The following is a 23,007-nucleotide window of genomic DNA, read 5'->3' as shown; positions in this document are numbered from 1 at the left end:
GGTTCAGAGTTTTTCTTATCCTCTTTGAACCATTTGACTGGGTTACAAGGTTGACCTTAGACCAGGAAGCAAACAAACAAAGCAGATTCTTCTTTTAACACCTGCTTGAAATCCACACATAACGTTCTTTGTGGCAGAACATTTTGATGTTAAAAGCAAAGGAGCAGTGCAAAAACTGGCAACTCCCTTGGATCTACCTTGATACTTCCTATAATTATTTCAAATGTGAGTAACTTCTGAAGATATTAAGGGAACAGCTCAGTCACCACTGCAAAGAATTCATTTCCCTTTTAGCATTGCTCTTACAATGTTGCTGACACTCAGTTTAGGTGGTTTATGGATCTCTTAATGCTAATGCTGATGGATTTCTGATGACCTCCAGTTTTTATAGATGCTGATTACTGCATCTGTTAAGAACTCATAGAATTTTAAAAATGGAAGTGCTGTTGTGGGTTTTTTGGGCTTTCACTGGGTGGTCAGTTTGTTTCCAACTGCCACATGTTCCTTCTGTAGTTTATTGCCGTAGGTTTTCATCTTCCACCTTTGCTACTTACCAGGGTAGCACTCAGTGGAGCTATCACCATTCAAAGAATGATTTGAAAAAATGAAGCAGTGAACTCCCCACCCCCACCCCAAGTTTAAAATGTGGACGTTAACACACGCCACCCACATGTTTTCACCGGGTACCTTCCCAAGGAGAGTGTTCCATAACACTGGAATGTAGTGAAGTGTTCCTTCTCCCCAAGAGAGAGAGGACTTAAAGACTTAGGATAACTTTGTTAATAATCTGTTTATTTACAAATGTACAAGTTGACTGTGATGGAGGCACAGCAGTCCACAAAGGCAGTGTCACTTCCAAAGCAACCACAGGCTCCCCAGCCAGCCAGCTCTAAACAATCAAGACGTGCTAGGCTCTCTCCAGCGTCTCTTGTAGTTCCAGGCAAAGCAGCCTCCATCCTCGCACCATCCTGGGCATTGCTGCCACTGTGCATGCTGTGTGCACAAGGCCAAGACAAATGTTCTGGGGGGGGGGATTTTTAATTGGTAGTTTTATCCAGGAAGGAGACAGTTGTCCTTTTCGTGACAATCGAGCTGTTCACATACTTGAAGGCACTGCTCAGCTGGCTTCAAACGTCCTAGGCAAGAGGTTGTGGGAGAGACTCACCTTGCCCCAAGCTGGTTTTATCATAGAAACATTCCAATAGAAACAACAGGAATTAAATGCTTATCTGCACACCTAGCAGCTATGTGCCAATGGGGAAGAGCACACTGGGCTGTACAAAACTCGATGGTGCATTGATACCGAGCCGAAAGGCTTCCTAATGGCAACACAATCCATGTCATTAATCACAAAGAGCCTCAAATTTAAGTGAACTATCAAAAATATGATACTGAGTTGAATGCAACAGTGTACACACTCTGAAATCAATAAGCTTAAGCTCGTTGTGCCCATTGACTGCTGTGGGGTCTCCTCTGAGGAGGGCTTAGTTGGAGTCACCTTATAGCAGGGGTGCAAATTTCCAAGGGCCTAGTTGGCCCAAGTTCCAAGTGGTGACAGAGAAGGAAACAACAGGCCCTCCTTTCCCCCCATGCAGAATGAAGGAACAGGAGTGAAACTTGACAGGTCAACTGTGCCGGCTGCTGCTAAGTTCTACTTGGGTTTCCATGGAAATTTAGCAGCAGCAAATGAGCTGTTGTGTGTCCACCCTTTCACACTGCCCTGTGCCAGTCTATGAGAAGGGGCTCTTGGGAAGGAGCCTTTCCCCAGAGGGTGGCAAGAGGAACATGCTTTGTGGCTTCTGCAGGTGGTGGGTGGGTTGAGAGCTGACTTCTAAACACAAAACAACCCTAAGCATGGGTGTAAAACATGAGTATTCCTTGATGGAGAGAAGGGAGGATGCAGTAAAGAAGAAGCATGAGATGGAAGGAACAGGAAACAAGGGCGGGGAGAACTGATGAGCAGAGGAAGGTGAGGCAAGGCAAGCACTGCATTTTCAGGTAGGAGAGCTTCAGCCTTGTTTTTTCATCCAACAAATTTGAGGCATGTCTGTTACTTCTTAAGGCCAGTTCTATGCCCAAAGACTTGTGGATAGTATCCAGCAAGAAAAACATGTCCCAGGTTAGACAATGGAAGAATTTTGTTGGCTGAAGGAAAGTTTTGTCAATTCATGGATCTGGGGAGGTTAGGTGAGCAGAAAGAGGCAGGCAACCCCTTTTGCCACAGCAGAAATGGGCTTCCAAATCCCACTGCTCTATTGACACAGTTGCATCACCACAGGAAGCACTAGCACAATCCCAGCAAGAGGGAGGAGTTTAAATACACTGAAATCCATGGCTGAAGGCACAGCTAACTCTAACAGGTATGACCTTTCCTGTTCACTTAAAGTAAACCATGGTTAAAAGTTCAAAAATTCCCATTAAGCCTAGGCAGGAATGTAAAATAGGTAAGATAGGAATAGAGCCTGAAAAACTCAACCAGTCTTGCTAAAAGAATTGAAAATGTTAGTGGCCTCAGATCACTAATTCCTTCAGATGGAGGGAATCGGCAAAGTCAGGATATGATGAGAAGAGAAACTAGGCCAGAACCATAGTCATGGTACCTGCGTTTTGTGTGAAGAAGAAAAATTTCTCGGGAATCAATACTGCAAGATGGGGAATGCCCATAAATGAATATAAGGTTAAATACTGTAAATTAAGGGGTAGAAGTGGTTCCCTGTTGCAAAAGGGTTGGGTGGTGGTGGGCAGTAAGAAGGAACCCTGTAAAAACTGGCCTTGAGCTTTCAGGCTTTTTATGGAATACAAGGGGTAATTGGCTATTCTTTGACAACAAAATGGCCATGTGCATCCTAATGAACTACTTGACTCGCCAAGGCATCATGTCCTCCAGTAATCTCACCTGAGATTTTAGATGCTCTTTGCTCACCAATACAGAGGGATCCTTTGCAGCTGCAGGGGGGTGGGGGGGGACCCCAGAGGCAGAAAAGGACAGCTGCGGGAGGGGAGCCAATTCCTAACTTGTTTTAAGAAAACCATCAAGGGAAATTGTGTTACGTTTAACAAAAAAGGTGTACTGCAACTGTAAATTCGTCTCAAGCAGTGCTGATTAAGAAACCATTTGTGCAGCTGCCTCTGTGTGTTTATTCCCTCAAACGGTTTGGCTCTTAGGGAAGAAATGTGTTCTCAGGACCAGGTATAAAAAACAGGAAGGAATCTGAGGAAAGAAACACAGTGTCTTCTACAGAGGCACAGAAAAAAATATCCACTATGCTTTGTGTTTCCACACTGTAGCTCTTGCATTTCCTCTTAAGACCTGACTGCCGCCCTTGTGAGTGTCAGTGGCCAATGGTCTCTTGCTTCAAAATAAGAGGCCATTTCCATTGAGCCAATGCTGTCCATTGCTGAAGACAAGCATGGGGTTGCTAGCTTAAGGTGAGACACTGAGCTTCAAATTTATGTGCTTGGAGGGAGGGCAAAAGCAGTCTTGTGTGTGCAGAGCTAAAGAATCAAGCGCACATCCAAAGAGCGTAGAGCCCTGGCTTGCTCTCTTCTTTTTCGCTACCATGAAATGTTACATCATATTTTGTATTTACTTTAGCAAATAGAACATATACACCTGAGCTATACATGCTGTGAAACCAGCTGGCTGAAGCATTTAATGTAATAACTCTGACATTCCTTGCAACAGAATAGTAGTTTTTCTTTGAAAAAAGGCAAACCTATCATTATTGATAAAAGCAAGCAACAGCAAGAGGGCAGTGAAACTGGTACAAAATTTGGAGCCCCAATTTATTTCCTCTAGTTTGTCATCAAGCACTTCCACTATTTACATAACCAGGCATGATGAGAAATCTCACTTGGTGCATCAAAACTATTGCAATAATGCTTTGCTTAATATACTTTATGCTGTTTTTAACTTCATGAATAATAAAAAAGAGCCATTAAAAATAGAAGCATTTGTGCTTTCCATCTCTTCCTAAGGGAGGCAGGCAAAGGGTGTGATGGATCTGCAAGCCAGTCTGGGGCCATCTTTCTGCTCTGGTGGCTTTGTGAATGTCCTAATGCACAATCCAGGTGGAGTCCATGCTGATACATTGCAGGGGCCACCCATCAGGCAGAAGTAGATCCTTAGTAACATGTGAAAATAGTTTGACATGTCTTCCCTGCTTCCGTTTCACAGATACATCCCAGCAGATTGAAACAGACAAAGCATGCACATTTCTGAACGGTTCTATCACTCAATGGCTCCATTTCTCTAGCACCTCTTTTACCAGCTTCCCTTGTGCCAGAAGTAGCTTGTAGTCCTGCCATAAACTATTCCCAGTTTCCACAAGGTCCAAAACAAGTTCATGAGTCCCAAGTATCCGGCCAAGAAGGTGCCAATGACCCTTGAAGGTGAGAAGGACTTGCTTCCATACAAATCAGGATCATTCCATTCAATAATCTTATTTGTGGCAGGCAGGAAGCCTCCCAGTTGTATACAAGTTTTCTCCTAGGCGATCTCTAGCAATTAGGAGGATGGCAGCATGTTGACCAAAACACAATTGGCCAATGCAAAAGGACCCCATGATCTAATTCTACAGTACAAATATTGTACTGAAATGCAACATTTTAGAAAGGGAAACCTTTTACCCACACAAGTCAATGTTTTGTTGACGATGGCAGCAACATGATGTCTGAGGATCCAGGCCTTGGGGACGAATGTGAGTTATACAGATTTCCCCTCTTAATACTCATCATAGTGGTTCAGATCTGTAAAATAGGCATTGGAATATGCCTTTGCAGTGAGATGTGGATTAAAGTACTTGTTTTGCTCTTCTAGTATCAGGTTATTTTTGTTAAATGCCTGGGAATAAGAAAAGGGAGGGGGAGGAAGAGTTTAGAAAACACATCATTCAAACTGAAATAATAAAATGCAAAGCACGGCAACTGATCACTAAAAGATATGCACACTTATAACATTATCTAGGAGGAGGAGGGGTAGAGATGGCAAAAGCAACACCAGAGGTTGAAATTGGAGAGAGCAAGAGGAAGCTATTGTAAGAAATATAGATTTAAATGGATAAGGAAGGAGGTTGAAAAAGAGAACTGAAATAGCAAGAAGATGTTCAGGACAAGAAGACTGGGAAGAACACAAGAGGAGGAAACCCGAAAGGTATGACTTTGTAAATGCGTAACACATTTGAGGAGGCAGCAGACACTGCCATGTTACTCTTATTCACACAAGAATGACAAGAAGGAAGTCTTCATGTGGAAATCTTTTCCTGTAGTCTCCGTGTGAGTAAAATAATGTGTGTGGTTTTTTGTTTTGTATTTTTGCCTCTCCCCCCCCTCAAAAAAAGTTTTGACCCATTAGAATACTGGTTCCATAAATCTGAAACATAACAGCAGCAGTCCCTTTTTGGACCACAGAAATTGTCCAGAGTATCTGCAAATCTAACACCTTTAAAGAGGACCAGCCCTATCCATTCCTTACCTTGATGGCTTCTACAGAGTCGTACTTGTCCAGCTTGTTGATGTGATTAGTGATGTTGGTATTCAGAGGAGCCGGTGATACTGGGTGGATGACAGTTGCATCGTGCGACTGCTGCTGGTACCGTTGGCAGTAAGTGTAAACCAAAAGAGTCAGAAGGCACCCGAGAATGCAGCTGCTCAGCCCCACAGCAGTCATATGGAACATATTAAACTCTACAGGGTGGAAGAGGCAAAGCAGAGTTGGCAGGTTTTGCTTATGTTTGATTGATTTCCAGACAAGCTGCTTATGCATCGCTATGTCAGCACTTTGTATGCACCATGCAGAACAGGCACAGCGGGGGAAATACACATAGTAAAACTACATACAGGTCTTTTTTTTTTAGTAGGCATGGCTGGGCAGTTCTCTCTCTTCATTCTTCATGCAACTTTCTGAGAATCTAGCATTCTTTTTTAAAAAAACAACAACAAAAGAACAAATGTTTCTTGTCCTCATGACTGGGAAAGGCTGTGGTGTGGGATTAGGAGTTCCTGTGATCATAAGATGCTCTCATTGGAGAACTAGAAGAGTGTTACTATTCTGATTATTTATATACTTCAATTTATCCAAAGATCCCAGGGTGGTGTACAACATTAAGAACATAATCATAAGAACAGCCCCTCCTCATATTTAACAGGCCATACATTATCTAATGGCCAAAGGCCTGGGGAAAGAGAAATGTGTTCACCCAAAGATATGCAAGCCTCTCTGGGGGGAAGAGCATTTCACAGTGGGGAGCCACCACAAAAAAGGGCCATTCTCATGTTGCCCCCCTCCAAACCTCTCAGGGAGGGAGGACACAGAGAAGGGCCCCCTTCTGTCTTCTTGCCCGCTTTGCCTTCCCCCTGAAAAACTCTGCTGGAGAGCCTCCAGAACAACATGGGGGGGGCACAAGTGGCTGCAGGGGGAAGGGGAAATTATTTCCTCAACACTTTCCTCCTGTGGGAGCCTCAGCTTGACTGCAGTGCCTTCCGCGAAGGGGAGGAGTGAAATCTCGAAGATGTCTCTCTTTGAATCATAGAATCATAGAGTTGGAAGAGACCACAAGGGCCATCGAGTCCACCCCCCTGCCAAGCAGGAAACACCATCAGAGCACTCCTGACATATGGTTGTCAAGCCTCTGCTTAAAGACCTCCAAAGAAGGAGACTCCACCACACTCCTTGGCAGCAAATTCCACTGTCAAACAGCTCTTACTGTCAGGAAGTTCTTCCTAATGTTTAGGTGGAATCTTCTTTCTTGTAGTTTGGATCCATTGCTCCATGTCCGCTTCTCTGGAGCAGCAGAAAACAACCTTTCTCCCTCCTCTATGAAGTGGTGGAGGAAATAGCTTACCTATTTTACCAGCATTTTTAAAAGTAGAGAACTAGTGCAAAAGGAGTAAGAAGCTACAGGGAAAACAGTTCCCAAGAATACTGGGAAAAAGAACAAGCCAGTATTAAACTTAAATCTACTGCTGCTTCCCCTGGAACCCCCTTATTCACTCACTTTTTACAGTATATCTAAATGATATTGCCATCAAACTGTTCTTCTCTTGTGTTCCCCCATGCTGCTTTGTCTCTTTGGGGACAGACATTAATCCAACTTTTTTCCTTTTTTTATAGACAAACGGAACAGCAGAGCAATCTCTGCAAGTGGAGATAGCCTTTTCCGTCCCTGGTGCTTTCTAGATGTTGTGGACTCTTAATAGTCCCAAAACATCTGGAGGGCACCTGGTTGGCAAAGGTTGTCTTCATGTTACTCTTCTGTCTGCTTAGAGGGGCATTTGCAGTCACATAGTCACATTTTGGGGTGCTTTAACCAGGCCCTGAGAACCCACCTTTCTCATGATTGCCATTGTCGGAGGTGGGGGTGTTCCTTTCTTTCATTCAATTGATGATGATAAACACTGCTACAATGTAAGTTTGCTTCATTTTCTTTTTAATTATTAAAATATTCATACAATAGCATTTGAACATAATTAATCGCTCTGGAATAAGTCCACAAATTGAAATAGAAGAATGGGGAAATGGTGGTCGCTAAGGGAAAAGCAACTAAAGGAGATGGGGCCAGAGAAGACCATTTCAGGAAATGGCCAGTTAAGGAGCCGGTTGCACCGCTGCTGGGAGAAGCAGGAGCTACCATACTTTTCTGTGTATAAGACTAGGTTCTTTTTACTTTAAAATAAGGTTAAAAATATGGGGGTGTCATACATGGATAGTGCATATGTCCATTTTCTAAATTTGGGGTCCCCAAAAGTAGGGAGTGTCTTATACATAGCGGCGTCTTATACATGGAAAAATACGGTACTTTCAGCCACATCAGAGAAGATGCCTTCACCAACCAAAGGCTACAGTTCTAAGCACACCTTCACCCACACTTCCGCTTATCCCATCGCTTTCCCCTGGGAAAACCTGCTCTTTACCACTGAATTGGAGGAAATATCAATCGAGTTTCCCACAGATCGACGTTTGCTCTGATTCAGCGGTAAAGAGCAGGTTTTCCCAGGGGAAAGTGGTGGCGCAAATGGAAAGCCGCACGGGACAAGCAAAGTGCGGACGAGCCCTAAGTCCCATTAAACAGAAGGAGCAAAGATACTTTTAGGGAACTTGCTACAAAGCTGCCCGTCCCATCTCAGTACGGCTAGTCCACTTTTGCCTTTGCTGTGGTGGCAGAGCAGCGGAAGATTTCCATGGGGATAAAGCGCTAAGGACCCAAGAACAGTGCTCCAGCATCACTAAAAGGCTCAGAGGAACATTCTGCAGAGAACACCTGGGGCTTCAGAGGAATCCTAGAACTGTAGAGTTGGATCTAGTACCTTTTGATGTGTGTTTTATTGTTTATGACTTTTGTTATGTTGGTAATTATGTAAATCTTGTCGTGTTGTAAGCCGCCTTGAGCATTGTTTTAACTATGGAAAGGCAGCATACAGTTGATGATAATGATCTTGTCCAACCTCCTGCAGTGCAGGAATCTCAAGTAGGCTGTCCATGACAGATTACAAGACTTCCATCCAACCTCTGCTTGAAAACCTCCAAGGAAAGAGAGCCCACCGCCTCTTGTGGAGGTCTGTTCCACTGTCAAACAACTCTTATTCCGGTTTGCTTCACTGCTACAGTGCCCCCAGGCAGCAGCAAGGCAGCGCTGAGAAAACAGGGCAAACTGCAGCAGAATGAATCCACCACTGGTGCAGCCTTTTTGCGTTAAGACCATGTTGCCAATTACACCCACAATAAAACACCAGTCCGGGGTGGTGGTTAATGTCATGCAAGAACAACAGCCTTAAAATTCTGATTTCAGGATTCTGCTTCACACGAATCTCAGTTTTCACTGTATTTTTTTTAAAAAGCATGTTTCTAACACTGTGGGTTAAACCACAGAGCCTAGGACTTGCGAATCAGAAGGTCGGGGGTTCGAATCCCCGCGACGGGGCGAGCTCCTGTTGTTCGGTCCCTGCTCCTGCCAACCTAGCAGTTCGAAAGAACATCAAAGTGCAAGTAGATAAATAGGTACAGCTTCAGCTGGAAGGTGGGAAGGTAAACGGCGTTTCCGTACGCTGCTCTGATTCACCAGAACCATTTAGTCATGCTGGCCACATGACCCAGAAGCTGTATGCCAGCTCCCTCGGCCAATAAAGCGAGATGAACACCGCAACCCCAGAGTCGGCCATGACTGGACCTAATGGTCAGGGGTCCCTTTACCCCTGATTCTTATTTATACATGCTGTGAAGCCTGCGTTCCTCCAGTGAAACCTCCAGCCAGCACAAGGCGATAAGAGGCCTTCCTGTCCTTACCTTTCAGCGCCAAAGTGGATGGCCCCATGCCAAGGTGACCATCCACTGGCGTGGGGACACCACTGAGCAAAACTCCAGGAAGCCACACCCTCCCTCTCATGTTGTGTCTGCTATTCATCTGCAGCCACCAAATGTATTCTTTAAAGTGTGAAAATAATGTTTGCCAGAACCTTGGAAGTCAGTGTAGTTTCTCAGTAAGATTTACACTCACTATAAAACCAGGCTAGGGTGGCCCACAGAGCTCCTTGCCCTCCCCCTGACTAAGAGAAGCAGAATAAATGCTTCAAGCTAAGAAAACTCAATGTCACTGTTTTCCATAATTGACTCTTTTCACTTTGCATAACTGCTCCTGATAACATAAATCCAGCATTCATTGGCTTTTGTAGATATGGTGCACACTTTAAATTTTAACACTGAATGCACACGATTTATAGTACAAATCTGACCCAACTTCCTCTTGAAAGGAAACTGAGTACTCTTTGAGGTATCAAGGACCCTTATGGAGAAGAAAGTTGTTTTCTGGCTTCCTCGTTTCAACCCATAATTTAGAAAATAGTGGTGTATGGATCTGTACATGGATTGAAAACAAACACTCTACTTATATGGTTGAAATACCCCATTTCCTTCACTGACAATATACAGGCACCAATTCTGAGACATTGTAAATGCTGTTCCCGGAGCTCAAGTCAGCAATTACATGCCTATTTTCAGACTCTCATTTAAGAACTTTCCTAGTCTCATCTGAGATGCACAAATCCCCGGGTTAAGTACTCAAAATGGGTATTGATGGTTTCTCTGATGATAAGGATGATGGCAACTTATGAGTGGGAAGACTCGTCTTTTGGGACTCTGGAGGTGAACTGAAGATGATCTCTGGACTAGTCCTGCCTTGGAGAGTCTTCTTTTGCCATTCCTCCCCTCTTTGCTTTAAACAAATCACAGTCAAGTTGTTGTAATAGGCCACTGAAGGACCTTTCTCCTGTAAGGCTGTGTGCTCCCTGAACTTTTTAAAAAAATCCTGCTTTAAGTATAACATATGCAAGGTAAGCAGCTGTGCCTAGTTACTCTTATTTTTACTATTTTTCAAAATGTATTCTGCTTCTGTTAGTCACAAGGAGGGAAGGAGTGAGGAGATTTCAGCAGGCATTGTTTTAGGACTCCTGCATAGATCGCCACATTTATTTAAATTGTTTTATTTATGTGTTCCTGATTTAATTTTGTACCCTGCATTTCCAATCAAAGCAATTTATACTGATCAATCTGCAAATGTAAATAATATTATCTCAGACAAATGCCAAATAATAAAAGGTACTAGACAAGGCTATCCCTTATCTCTGTTGTTCATTTTGACATTAGAAATATTGCAGAGAAACAAGGAACTCAAAGGAATAGAGGTGGGACTCAGAGCCTATAAATTAAGGCCATTTGCTGATGATGTGGTGTTAACATTGGAAGAGCATATGGTAAGCATTCCCAAAGCATTAGAAGAAATTAAAAGGTTTGGAGAAGTGGCGGGTTTCAAAATAAATACAGATAAAACCAAAATGTTGGTTAAAAACATGGATGAGCAGCCAAAAAAGGCCTTAGAAAGGATCTCTGGCCTAGAGAGGTTAAAAAGTAAAATATTTCAGGATTTGGCTGTTGGTGAGAAATCTCAACTTATTTCAAGATAATTATATTAAACTGTGGGAAGAGAATAAGAAAGAATTGGAGATTTAGGAAAGGATGAATAAAGCTTTCACTATTAGGCAGAATTTCAGCCATTAAAATGAATGTACTACCTAATATGTTGTTTTTATTCCAATCTATTCCGATTGTAAATGTTGCCTCAAAGAATGAAAAAAATATGGCTTTTTCTGGCAGGGGAAAAAAGCCAAGAATCAAACAAAATCTTGATAGATGTAAAGAAAGAGGAGACTTTGCCTTGTCAGACCTACAACTGTATTATGAGGCAGCCTGTTTGTGTTGGCTAAAGCAATGGATCATATTGTAAAATGCAGACATTTTGGATTTGGAAGGCCATGATATAAAATTTGGCTGGCATGCATGTCTTTGGTATGGGAAAGCTAAAATTTATAAGAGTTTTACAAACCACATCATTAGGAAGAATTTATATAGAGTTTGGGAGAAAAACAAAATTTTGTTGGAAAGAAAAATACCTTTGTGGTTATCCCCTATTGAAGCAATTACAATTAATAAAATTAATATGGATAGACAATGGGTGACAAATAGGGAACTGCTGGATTTTACAGGTAGGGAACCCAGACTGAAACCTATGGAGGAATTAAGGAGCCATGTTACGGGTTGATTACAGTACCACCAGTTACTCGATACGTTTAAGATAGATTCAAAAAATGGATTCCTGGACCAAAGTTCACAATTTGAAAAACAATTATTACAGAATAAGGGCAAGCCATTATCTAAAAACTATAACTTTTTATTAGAATAGGAAACAAAATTCGAGCTAGTCAAAGCTTCAATGACACATTGGGCAAAAGATGTAGGATACAATATAGATTTAAACCTCTGGGAGAAGCTCTGGAAAAACGATTCAAAAATTACTGCGTGCTATTAAATGAAAAAGAACTTTATGAAAATGATTCATAGATGGTATTTAACTTCAATTAAGCTAAAATGCTTAAAGCCGAGTCAGATATGTGTTGGAAATGTAAAGAAATGGAGGAAACTTTTTTTCATATGTGGTGGACATGTAAAAAGGTAAAAGAATATTGGGAAATTATTTATAACAAGTTGAAAAAAATGTTCAAAACAACTTTTTCAAAAAGACTGTAGTCCTTTTTGATGGGAATAATTCAGACAGAAGTTCCTAGGTGTCAGGAAAAAAATATTTATGTACGCAACAACAGTAGCTTGGGTTTAGTTGCTCAAAAATGGAAAGTGAGGGAGTTTCCAAGCAAAGAGGACTGGCAACTTAAGATGTTAGAATATGCAGAACTTGTAGGTTTAACATATAGAATAAGAGAGCAAGAAGAACATATTATAGAATCATAGAATCATAGAGTTGGAAGAGACCACAAGGGCCATCGAGTCCAACCCCTTGCCAAGCAGGAAACACCATCAGAGCACTCCTGACATTGTAATTGTAACCTGTATTTCCAAACAATCACTGGTGGACAAAGGGTGAGGGGTCTGCCCCGGGTGCCATCACAGCTGTCCCTGGGACACGTGCCACACCCCCGCGGGTGGCGCACCACACCCCCGGGAACCTGTGCCAGCCACGCCCCCGCCTGTTCTCCGCTCCCGGGGCCAGAGCACGTAGCTCCGCCACGGCATGCAATATAAAATGATCCTAAAGCAAGAAGGTAAAAAACAAAACAATGACAACTGCCAGTTTTACTGAGTTGCAGACTTAATGTCTGCACATTCAAGGCTCAAATTCTGTATCATTCTACGATTCTTCCCCTCCTCATTTTTAAAAAAAAACCAAAGCAGCCTGAGCAGGTTGTGAATCTGGGCAGAAGAAGAATGGATGGAGAAAGGTTACGTAACCCACTCAGTGTCCTCTTCGGCTTACAATTACCCTTCCCAAATGGCTTCTTCATCTGGGGTCATCTTCCCACCCCAGGAGGAAATGCAGCTTGGGGAGGTTGAACTGAACACCATCCAGGGTCTTGCCTGATTGGACTTTCTTCCATGCAGGTTTGTTGCTTTACATTTAAAAAGCAAGGAGAATAGAGGAAAGATCCACAGAAATAGATCCACAGAAGACGCTATCACCACCACTCTCCATGCTGCTCTGTCCCATCTGGAGCAGCCGGGGAGTTATGTGAGGCTGCTGTTTGTGGATTTTAGCTCTGCTTTTAACACTATCCTCCCCCATAGACTGGTGTCCAAGCTAGAGGCGATTGGACTCTCCAACTCCACCTGTCTCTGGGTTTTGGATTTTTTGTCAGAACGTTCTCAGAGGGTTAGAGTAGGGTCACATATGTCCACAGCCCTTAGCCTTAACACCGGCTCACCACAGGGTTGTGTGTTGAGTCCCCTGCTCTATACTCTCTATACGTATGACTGTACAGCCATCTATTCCAGCAACAAAATCATCAAGTTTGCTGATGACACTACGGTGGTGGGGCTCATCTCAGGAGGGGATGAGTCCGCCTATCGGGACGAGGTGGAGCGGCTCTGTGTTTGGTGTGGAGAGAACAATCTGGCTCTTAATACGGCTAAGACCAAGGAATTGGTGGTGGATTACAGGGAAAAAAAGGCGGACATTCAGCCCTTGTATATCAACGGGGAACGGGTGGAGAGGGTGGCGGAATTCAGGTTTTTGGGAGTGACTATCGATCAGGGCATGACTTGGAGCGCAAATACCACTGCTCTGGTGAAGAAGGCCCAGCAGAGAATTTATTTCCTCAGACTTTTAAAGAAGAACAATCTGAGTGAGAGACTGCTGGTGTCCTTCTATCGAGGCTCCATAGAGAGCATTCTCACATACTGTATTTGTGCTTGGTTCTCCAGTTGTACAGCTAGGGAGAGGAAGGTGCTCCAGAAGGTCATAACCACAGCCCAAAGGATTATTGGTCATCCTCTCCCATCTTTGGAAGAACTGTACGGTTCCCGTTGTCTTAGGAAAGCAAACAACATCCTGCAGGATTCATCTCACCCGGGATACAGTCTGTTTGCACTACTGCCTTCTGGCAGGAGATATAGAAACATCAAGTCAAGGACAAATAGACTGAAAAATAGTTTCTATCCAAGAGCTGTGGCCTTTTTGAATGCTGTAACTCGATAGTGTGACCTGGGAGTTTGATGGGTGTGGGTGTGGGTGTGGCTGGAATGTGGTTTGTTTGGTTGTTGTTGTTGTTTTGCTTTTGTTGTTTTTTAAGGGATGGCATCCAATTTCGTTTCACTTGTGCAATGTTGCACTTGTGTAATGACAATAAAGAATCTATCTATCTATCTATCTATCTTAAAAAGCAAGGAGAATAGAGGAAAGCATCACGTCCAGGGTAGCAGAAAACAGCACAGAAAGAATCAGGGAAAGAATGCAGAAAAATAACCAGGGATGGAAAGAAACCGGGGAGGGGGGGGGAGGAACACTTACCGCCACATCGTTGTTCTTTGATGCTGCTGGTCCTTGCTACTGTTATGTCTGCAACAGCAAATAATTCAATTATGCAGAAGTCATAAAGAAAAACAGCCCAATATAATTCTTTAACATTTCTGTTCAAGTGTGAACAATATATATATATCAGTCTGGTATGAATAATTCTTAACTCAGCAAGAATGCTCTTCACTATCAATCACACACTTTGCTAATTTGCTGTGGAAAAAGAAAACACGCTTCATTCTGCAAACATAGCTGCTGTGGTCCCAGTTATTTCCAGTAAATGCTAGCAGGACCCCCATTTGTGAGACTTCATTGTGAAGCTCTACACACCTCCCCTTCCTACAAAGAGTTGGCAGAGCCCCTCACACTGTAGGCAGCTTACGTTTTTGTAAAATGATTTGTAAAAACTACACACTTGCTGGATTCCAGATTAGAAGACAGGAGAAAGAGATAAGCAATACCCTTACCTGGTATGAAATTGGAATCGGAAATACATGGGTGACTCTCAGTGGTATTTCCAGAACACTGGTTACCCACAGGAAATAAAACATTGCACCGGCGGGTGCGGAACTGGACACCGGATGAATCGCAGCCAGACCACTCTGACCAGTCCGACCAGCTATCTGTGACAGCCAAAAAATAAAGAGGGACATGAAGGGGTCAGCCCACACAGCAAATTGTTTTTAAGTGTTTTGTATACTTTTCCTATGAAATAATCCATTTTTATCGCAAAGTTGCCCTGATTCTGCAAGGAAAATCCATGCACACACAAAAAGGATTGCCTAACTTGAGGTGGTTACCATGCACAAAGGATACTGTGAATGTTCAAGAAATGCACATCTAGATCTTGAGACTGCATGTGGGGTGTCCTCAGATGGACCAGGACTGAGTCAAAGCCAATCACCAGCTTGGAGGGCTGGGGGTGGGGGATGAATCCAGCTATTCCCTCCTTCAACCAATAACAAGTCATCAAAGAGTACAGTGTACTGAAAATTTGTACAATGAAGAGATGCTCACATCCAGCAACAAGCAAGGAAGCCACCGCTACGCAGCAGGTCACAGAGTCTGAGGCCCAAATGTGCATATTCTTTTGATTCTTTCTTTGAATAAGCAAGGCAAGCGGCATCTCTTACAAATCCTGTGGCTGCATAGCTGACCTACAGCGAAACCAGGGCTGGCACCACATCTCACATTCAGCACAGGAGGGCTGCTGTCACAAAAGGTACCTCTGTGTCAAGTTCTCATCCAGAAAGAATACGACCACAGACCCTACGACCTGACATCATCACACAAAGTTTCATGGCCACTTCTTTGCATCACTAGCAGAGGCTCAACGCATGATGGGACAACATCACAATGCAATGTAAATGAGCCCACCTCTATAGGGGGGCACTGAACCTGAGGATGCTCTTTGTGGTGGCAGCTCTTAGTGATGTGTGGGGTCGGTCTAGGACATTGCCGGTATCAAGGCAGAGATTGTTTTACAGCCTGGTGTGGAGACTTAGCACCACCACAGAGCACCTGGGCGCCTCAGCCTCACCATTTTCACAGGGTTGTGGAGATAAAATGGGGGCAGGGAGCTATTTTGTTCTGCAGAAAAGCAAGAGAATGAATGAGCTGGGCTTTCCTGTACCTGGGCATTGCTGTGTATTGCAGAGTGCTTCTTCGGTGTGGAGTCCTAGGCAGATATCACCTCCGTAAGCTGGCGCTGGGTTGCTGCACGAGCGAGTTCTCATATAATGGCCACTTCCACAAGTAGTGGAGCACTTAGACCACGATGACCAGCAGGACCAACCTCCATCAACTGGGAAATGACAAAACTACATTGTTTCTTTCCTCTCAATATGGAGATAAATAGTTGAATTAAGAATACAAAAAGAGTTTGGCAGACCAGGGGCCTTTGGGAACCCCATAAGCATGAGGGCTTCAGCACTCTTCCCCCGGTAATTTCCAGCACCTGGTATTCTGTGACATGCCACCTCAGACACTGGAGGTAGTACACCAGGGGTCAGCAAACTTTTTCAGCAGGGGGCTGGTCCACTGTCCCTCAGACACGGGGCGGGGGGGCAGACTGCATTTTGAAAAAATAATAACAAACGAATTCCTATGCCCCACAAATAACCCAGAGATGCATTTTAAATAAAAGGACACATTCTACTCATGTAAAAACACGCTGATTCCCAGACCGTCCGCGGGCCGGATTGAGAAGGCGATTGGGCCGCATCCGGCCCCTGGGCCTTAGTTTGCCTACCCATGTAGTACAAACTCATCATGGCCAACCGCCAATTAGAATCAAGGGTCATCTAGTTCAGCCCCTGCAATGAAGGGATCCTCCTCACAGCCACCCCTGGGTGGGCTCAAACCACCAACCTTCCAATTCACAGCCAGATGCACTGACCCACTGAAGCATTTTCGTTTGTATTTCATAGCCAAAACCCCCATAAGTAATGGCAAGAGTCTCCAAGCAAAGAGTTTCAGGCATTTTTCTAGATTCCAAAAATTCAGTGTTTTAAAAATGCCCCTCTAGAAAGAGATCACAATATTTTTATTGATATAGGACAGAGGGACAAAAGCCCATCCCAATGGTACATTTTCCAAAGTAGAGGCTGATGGGCCTAGTGGCATCAGACAGAAAAATCCAGGAAATTTGAAGCCCTTTCAAAAGTAACTTTTGTGCCTTCTTTCTACATCTCACTTAAAAAAACACCTCAAAGAAACCACCACCACCAAAACCATCACAATTTCAATAATAAAGCAAAAGGAACAGTAAAACAAGTCAGCAATCCAACTGTAAAAATTAATATTTACACAGTGATTAAAAGACAGCAGAGACAGCAAAGATACATCTCCTAATTAAAAGTCAATTGAAATAAAATGCTAAGCAGTTAGCTTGCAGTCCTATACACTCTTAGCTTGGAGTAAGTCCCACTGAAGTCAATGAGGCTTACTCCTGCATAGACATGCATAGGATTACACTATGTGTATAAAAAGTCCTTAGAAACTTTTTTTTTTTTTAAGAAACCCTTTTGTTCCTTTCCTTGGCCACTTACCTGGGCAAGGGAGCACGTTGCATTCCTGGTATTCCAGGGATGGTCCCAGACATGGCAGCCCCCCATACTTTGGCTCAGGGTTGTTGCAAATACGCTTGCGGTTTCGAATGCCTCTGCTGCAATCGCGGCTGCACTGGGACCAGGGAGACCAAGGGGACCAGGCACCATTAATGGTGTGAGCTGAGTGACGCCCAGAATGCAGGAATTCACCTGCAAGAAACGGATGCACATGGTACACAAAAATGTGCCTACTAAGGAACACAATGATGGTGTTTTGTTTTTTTAAAAAAAATACTGTTCTGATTTAATTTGAATTCTCCCAGCAGTAATTTTACTACTGAGATATTTAAAAAGTGTACACAAAAAATATAATTTGGTATCAAATCTGCCTGTAGTACAAAGCTGACAGTGGCATGGACCCAAAGTGGCCCTGCCAAAGTCATGAAAAACAGCAATCTGGAGGCAATTAAACAGGGCAGGGCTAAATACTGAAAAAACCAACTGAAGCCCAACAAAAGCAGAATAGATGTATAAAATTCAAGAGAGTTAATTTTAGTCAAATTGATTCTTTTCCAAAAATCTACTGGGTGGAGTATACAACAAATATGGGGACCTGCAAGGCATATTTAATGAACCCAAAGTCCAGTCTACATTTATAATCAATTCTGTGTCCTTTTTATAAGATATTTCTGATGATTATTTTTGTGTAGCATGATTTGTGTATGACTCTTATGAAATGTGAAACAAGTTTTATTTTAAAAAGGTTATTAACTGATTGATTGATTGATTGATTGATTGATTGACTGACTCTCTGCATAACCTACATTAGATAGGTAGGTAGGTAGATGAAGTGCTACCTCGAGTTACAAACGCTTCAGGTTACTAATTCCGCTAACCTGGAATAATTACCTCGAGTTGAGAACTTGCCCCAGGATAAGAACGAAAATCATGTGCCGGTGGCGCAGTGGCAGCAGCAAGAGGCCCATTAGCGAAATAACACCTCTAGTTAAGAACAGTTTCAGGTTAATAACAGACCTCTGGAACAAATTAAGTTCATAACTAGAGGTACCGCTGTAGATAGGAAACCTTTTTTTTATCACAGCCCTGCATACCTGTTTGCTTAGGGGCAAATCTCAATCCTCTCAGTAAGGTTAAAGGTAAAGGGACCCCTGACCATTAGGTCCAGTCGTGGCCGACTCTGGGGTTGCTGCGCTCATTTCACTTTACTGGCCGAGGGAGCCGGCGTACAGCTTCCAGGTCATGTGGCCAGCATGACTAAGCCGCTTCTGGCGAACCAGAGCAGTGCATGGAAACGCCGTTTACCTTCCCTATTTACCTATTTGCACATGACGTGCTTTCAAACTGCTAGGTTGGCAGGAGTAAGGTTAGTCCTATGTAAATGTGCATAGAATTGCAGCCTTATGTATCAGATCAACCCCCCCCCCAACCTCTCTGAATGTATCTGTGGTCTGTACAGCGACATCCCTCCCTCTCATAGGAAACTCCCCCAGGGCCAGACTTAGGGTAGCACGGGTGGTTCCCCCACACAGGGCGCCAAGCTGAGGGGGGCAAATTGGGAAGATCCATTTGAGGGTGCCAAATTTTTGTACAGGGTGTCGTATTACGAAAGATAATCAAAGTTCCCACATGACACTTCCCAAAACTGGGCCTCTGAGAAACAAGAGGGAGGTACTGTCTTGTTCAAGGAAACACCAAGATTTGCAGAAGTCAACGTGTTTAAAGGAAAAGGACCCTAAAGATGCAACCCAATAGCCCAGCAGGGACTGAGCTTGCTTCCTGGACACAGAATGCTCTGGACAAGGAGAACAAGGGCCTGGCTGGCTGACAGGAAACCTGAACAAGATCAGTCCACAGCATTAGCATTTTGTTGCAGGCCCCAGGTGTGTGGACATTCACATATAGCAGATAAGAGATGTTCTAAGGATCTCATGAACATTATCTCAATAATCCGTACAAAAAATCAGCAAGGTAGGCCAATAGTATTTCTCCATATTGTAAATGCTGGACGAAAAGAGTAGCTAGACTGAGACCACCTAGTGAGTTAATGACAGAGGCAAGATTTGAATCTTGGGTTTCTTGGCTCAGTCTCCTAACCTGCACATTGGTTCTTTTTCGCTCTCTTCCTTCAATCTTAGAACTACTTTCATTTGCAGACTCTCAACCGTTGCAATTACCAGGCCATTTTTAATTAAGAAAAAAATCAAAGTTAAGAGAGACAATGATAAAAGCCTTTGGATATTTGGGATGCTGCCAGAAAAAGGGGCGTCTGCTATTGTTGTCTCCTGGCCCAGAGTCAAGGATGAGCTGGAGTAATGGACAAGTTGTAACAACATAAGTTTGGTGGAGCCTTAGGAAATGCTGCACAATGGCTACAATGTTGCTGCAGTGAAAGATTGTTTAAAAATGGGGCAGGAAGGCACTGAGATGAAGAATGTGGCAAGAAATGGCGCCACAAGCATTTCAAAGCAGCCATATTTCCGCCTTGTACTTAAGCACTAGGTGAGAAGGAATTCCATGTGGGCAAGAGGACAGTCTGGAAGCGCTCTGTCCTCCTCTGGGCTCAGCTAAGAAACCCAAAGGACTGTCAGAGAAGGAAAGTCCCCTTCTCTGGGCTTCTTTTGGCAACCTATTTATTGAGCATTCATTCTTATTTACTTGCACAAAGCTTATGCAGAGGTCATATTATATCGAACATTTGTTCTGATTTGTTTGCAGGGAAGTTAAGACGACAATGAGCAGCCATCCTGCACTGCTCACACGGCGGTTATACATCTTCCCATTAATCATTTGTTCATTCCACACTTTTCAGTGCCTGTTTCAAGCAGCAAAAGGGTGCCAGAGAGAGTGCAAACCTATATTTCCCAGAATGTGCTTGGATTCATCCCACAAAATAGTGACAGGGGCCTCTGTTTGCAAGCTGCTATACTATATTCTGAATTTTGCTTCACAGATATATAATGCTTCCATTTTCACCAGAAATTCACCTGCCTACCTCTACACACATGCAAACAAGAATCAGAGAGCAAGGGAGCTCTAGCCAACACCTGCATGTGCTGCGGCAAGCTGCACTGCAGCAATAAAAAACTGAGGGAAAACAGTGAGGATAGACTGAGCCCATTCACTTCACCTGTCTCTGTCTCTGGCTTTTAATAGCACAAAAAAGTACTATGGCTGTGGCTGATTTCAAAGGAGGGTTTGGTTGAGGGATAACCTGGCTGAATTGCACCTGGCAGTATTGCCACAGCTTCCAAATTGGAAACTACACATTATCTCAGGTTCCCAAACTGAAGGGGAAGCTTGAAATCAGTGGTTGGGGCAAAAAGTGATTATTCTTCTTCCTCTCTCCAATCTTCCCAGCTGTTGTCCCCTCAGGCTTATTTAATATTTTGCCATCCAGCAGGAGATATGTGATTTTTAAACTCCAGGCAAGGAGCACTGGTGACTCTCCTAGAAATCTTTTTTAAAAGGTAGACTTCATGAAGCTAAGATTAGGTGGACGCATAACATGCAACTGACTGACAAGCTACCAAAATACTGGACTGGAACCAGGTACCAAATCCTATTTTGCAGGGATTTGTGGTGGGTGAAGCAGCATGTGGAAGAATGGGCTGCACACTCATCAAAGGAAAGGATGATATAAAAAACGGGGGAACTGCCAACTTTTTAGAGGTTAAGATACAAGTTCAAACCAATCTCAGACTTGACAGCTGGGCAGACAGTATTAAGATGAAACCTATTAAGGGAAAATATAAAGTATTACTCACAGGGAGCAAAAATCAAATGCATGAGATGGGACATAACTGGAAAAACTTTTAAGTTTACCAAGAAGGGTTTGGGATAAATAATGAATTACCAGGAGGCTGATGTTGTGGCAAAAATGGAATATGCCACATATTAACTGGGAAGCACCATCATCTCTGAATTCTGAGAAATTTCAATAAGATTCTATGAAGTACTGGCAAATTGGCACACAATGTAAAGTTCTGGGTGCCACAACAGAAAGAAGCAGAAAAAAACATTGAAAAAATGCCACGTTCAGATGAGAGCAATGAAGATGATTAAAGGGGTGGGGGGGAAATCTAGACTGAAAATTGTAAGAATGAAATCAGAAGCCTGGTTATATTTAGCTGCAAGGAAGGAGACTGAAAGTTGAGAGGTTTCAAATATGTAAAAGATGTCATGAAATGAGGAAGAGCTATAGCTTTCTACCAGTTTCAATGTTAGGAAAAATGTCCCAATGATAAGAGCTGTTCAGCAATCAATCCAGCTACCTGGGAAGGTTACAGAATCTTCTGTGAGATTTTCAAGGAGAGGCTGAGCCGGCAAGAAGGCTTCCAGTGCATGATATATTGCATTACGGAAGGAGGCTGGGGAAAGGAAGGCACCAGATTCTGCCCAAAGTTCCTACCGTATATCACCACCCTTTGGAACATGGTCTCCCCCGCAGCAGCATTTTCTCCTTTGCCACAGAAAGGAACGGCACCCGTTGACTGTGCAGTGCGCGCGGGAGAGATGTATGTGCCACAGGAGTCAATAGCTAATTTACTTTCTTAATCAAAGAGCACAATGTCAAAGGGGAGCCACTAGAGATGGGCAAATTCTGCCACACTACTGATACTGGAATCATCAGTATCTGACAGAGGCAGTATGTTTGATCCTCACCTGAACTTTGTCCTTGAGAACAGCATTTGGTCCCTTAATCAGTAACAGATTTCCTGCAGTAGCAGGAAAGGTCTCAGCTAATGACCTTTGAGGACCCTTTTATGCCTAGGGACCCAATTCAGGCTGATGGCAAAGTTGGGGCGGGGGAGGTTGCTCCTGGACTGACGATATTATTGGACGCACCTCATTATGATCTTCCACAAAGCGTGTCCTGCTTTGGCCCACTGTGGCAATAGGTGCTTTGCTAGTGGTTCTATCAGTACCAACAAAACCAAAGTCACCTCCAGCCATAGCAATGGCAAGAAACCTAAGATTCTGATGCACATAGCTGCTTACCATCTGTTGAGCATCCAGTGGTCCCGTCGCTGGAACAGTAACGCATTTCAATCCTCTGCCTTCCCACATCTAACAAACTTGCATCAGGCAGCCGTGCCTTGCAGGTGTATCGGAATCGTTGTTCATAGTGCCCACCGTTATCGGAGATGTTCACCGGAGTCCATGGGGTCCAAGGAGTTGTCTTTTTCAACTCTGGGCAGGGGCTGGTGTTGCAGCCTTGATACTCCTGAAGGAAAGGGGTTGATTACTTCTATTTAGTGTCTAGCATGGCCCACAAACACCTTGAAACTTTGCATACACTCTCTGGGCCAAAGGGGTTTCGAAACTATAATATCATTGTTTAAACATGGAAATTAAGGTTATTTGGGTGCTCCTATACTCACAATGCCTGCATTAATAAAGCACAACCTTACTATAATATTCATTATGAGACAAACCCAAGAACTAGACTGTAGGATTCCGAGGCAGCAGCTGCTACTTTTGACGATTTTTAGTTGGTTTATTTCTTTATTGGATTTTGTTGTTGTTGTTGCTCCCAGAATAGCTTTTAGAATTTTTCTTGGCACCTGTCTGTCTCGAAGGACAAT

At 43.5% G+C, this 23,007-nt stretch overlaps 1 protein-coding gene across 2 annotated transcripts in view; it reads right to left on the bottom strand.

Annotated features, from left to right (window-relative positions):
* Window positions 1-3,756: 3,756 nt before the first annotated feature.
* The window catches only part of SEMA5A (semaphorin 5A), a 159,040-nt gene continuing 139,789 nt past the window's right edge, over window positions 3,757-23,007 (bottom strand). For both annotated transcript variants that reach the window (XM_081917739.1, XM_081917740.1), the window contains exons 16-22: window positions 22,421-22,646; window positions 17,402-17,611; window positions 15,985-16,155; window positions 14,819-14,974; window positions 14,346-14,393; window positions 5,474-5,685; window positions 3,757-4,843 (exon numbers count right to left, since the gene is read on the bottom strand). In XM_081917739.1, the coding sequence (XP_081773865.1) occupies window positions 4,724-4,843; window positions 5,474-5,685; window positions 14,346-14,393; window positions 14,819-14,974; window positions 15,985-16,155; window positions 17,402-17,611; window positions 22,421-22,646 (1,143 nt within the window). In that variant the 3' untranslated portion in view covers window positions 3,757-4,723. The remainder of the gene's footprint in view (window positions 4,844-5,473; window positions 5,686-14,345; window positions 14,394-14,818; window positions 14,975-15,984; window positions 16,156-17,401; window positions 17,612-22,420; window positions 22,647-23,007) is intronic.

The sequence above is a fragment of the Podarcis melisellensis genome, assembly GCF_964234715.1.
Source record: "Podarcis melisellensis genome assembly, chromosome: 7".
NCBI lineage: Eukaryota > Metazoa > Chordata > Lepidosauria > Squamata > Lacertidae > Podarcis > Podarcis melisellensis.
The sequence above is the reverse complement of the archived record's forward strand: the minus strand, read 5'-3'. Positions and strand labels throughout refer to the sequence as shown.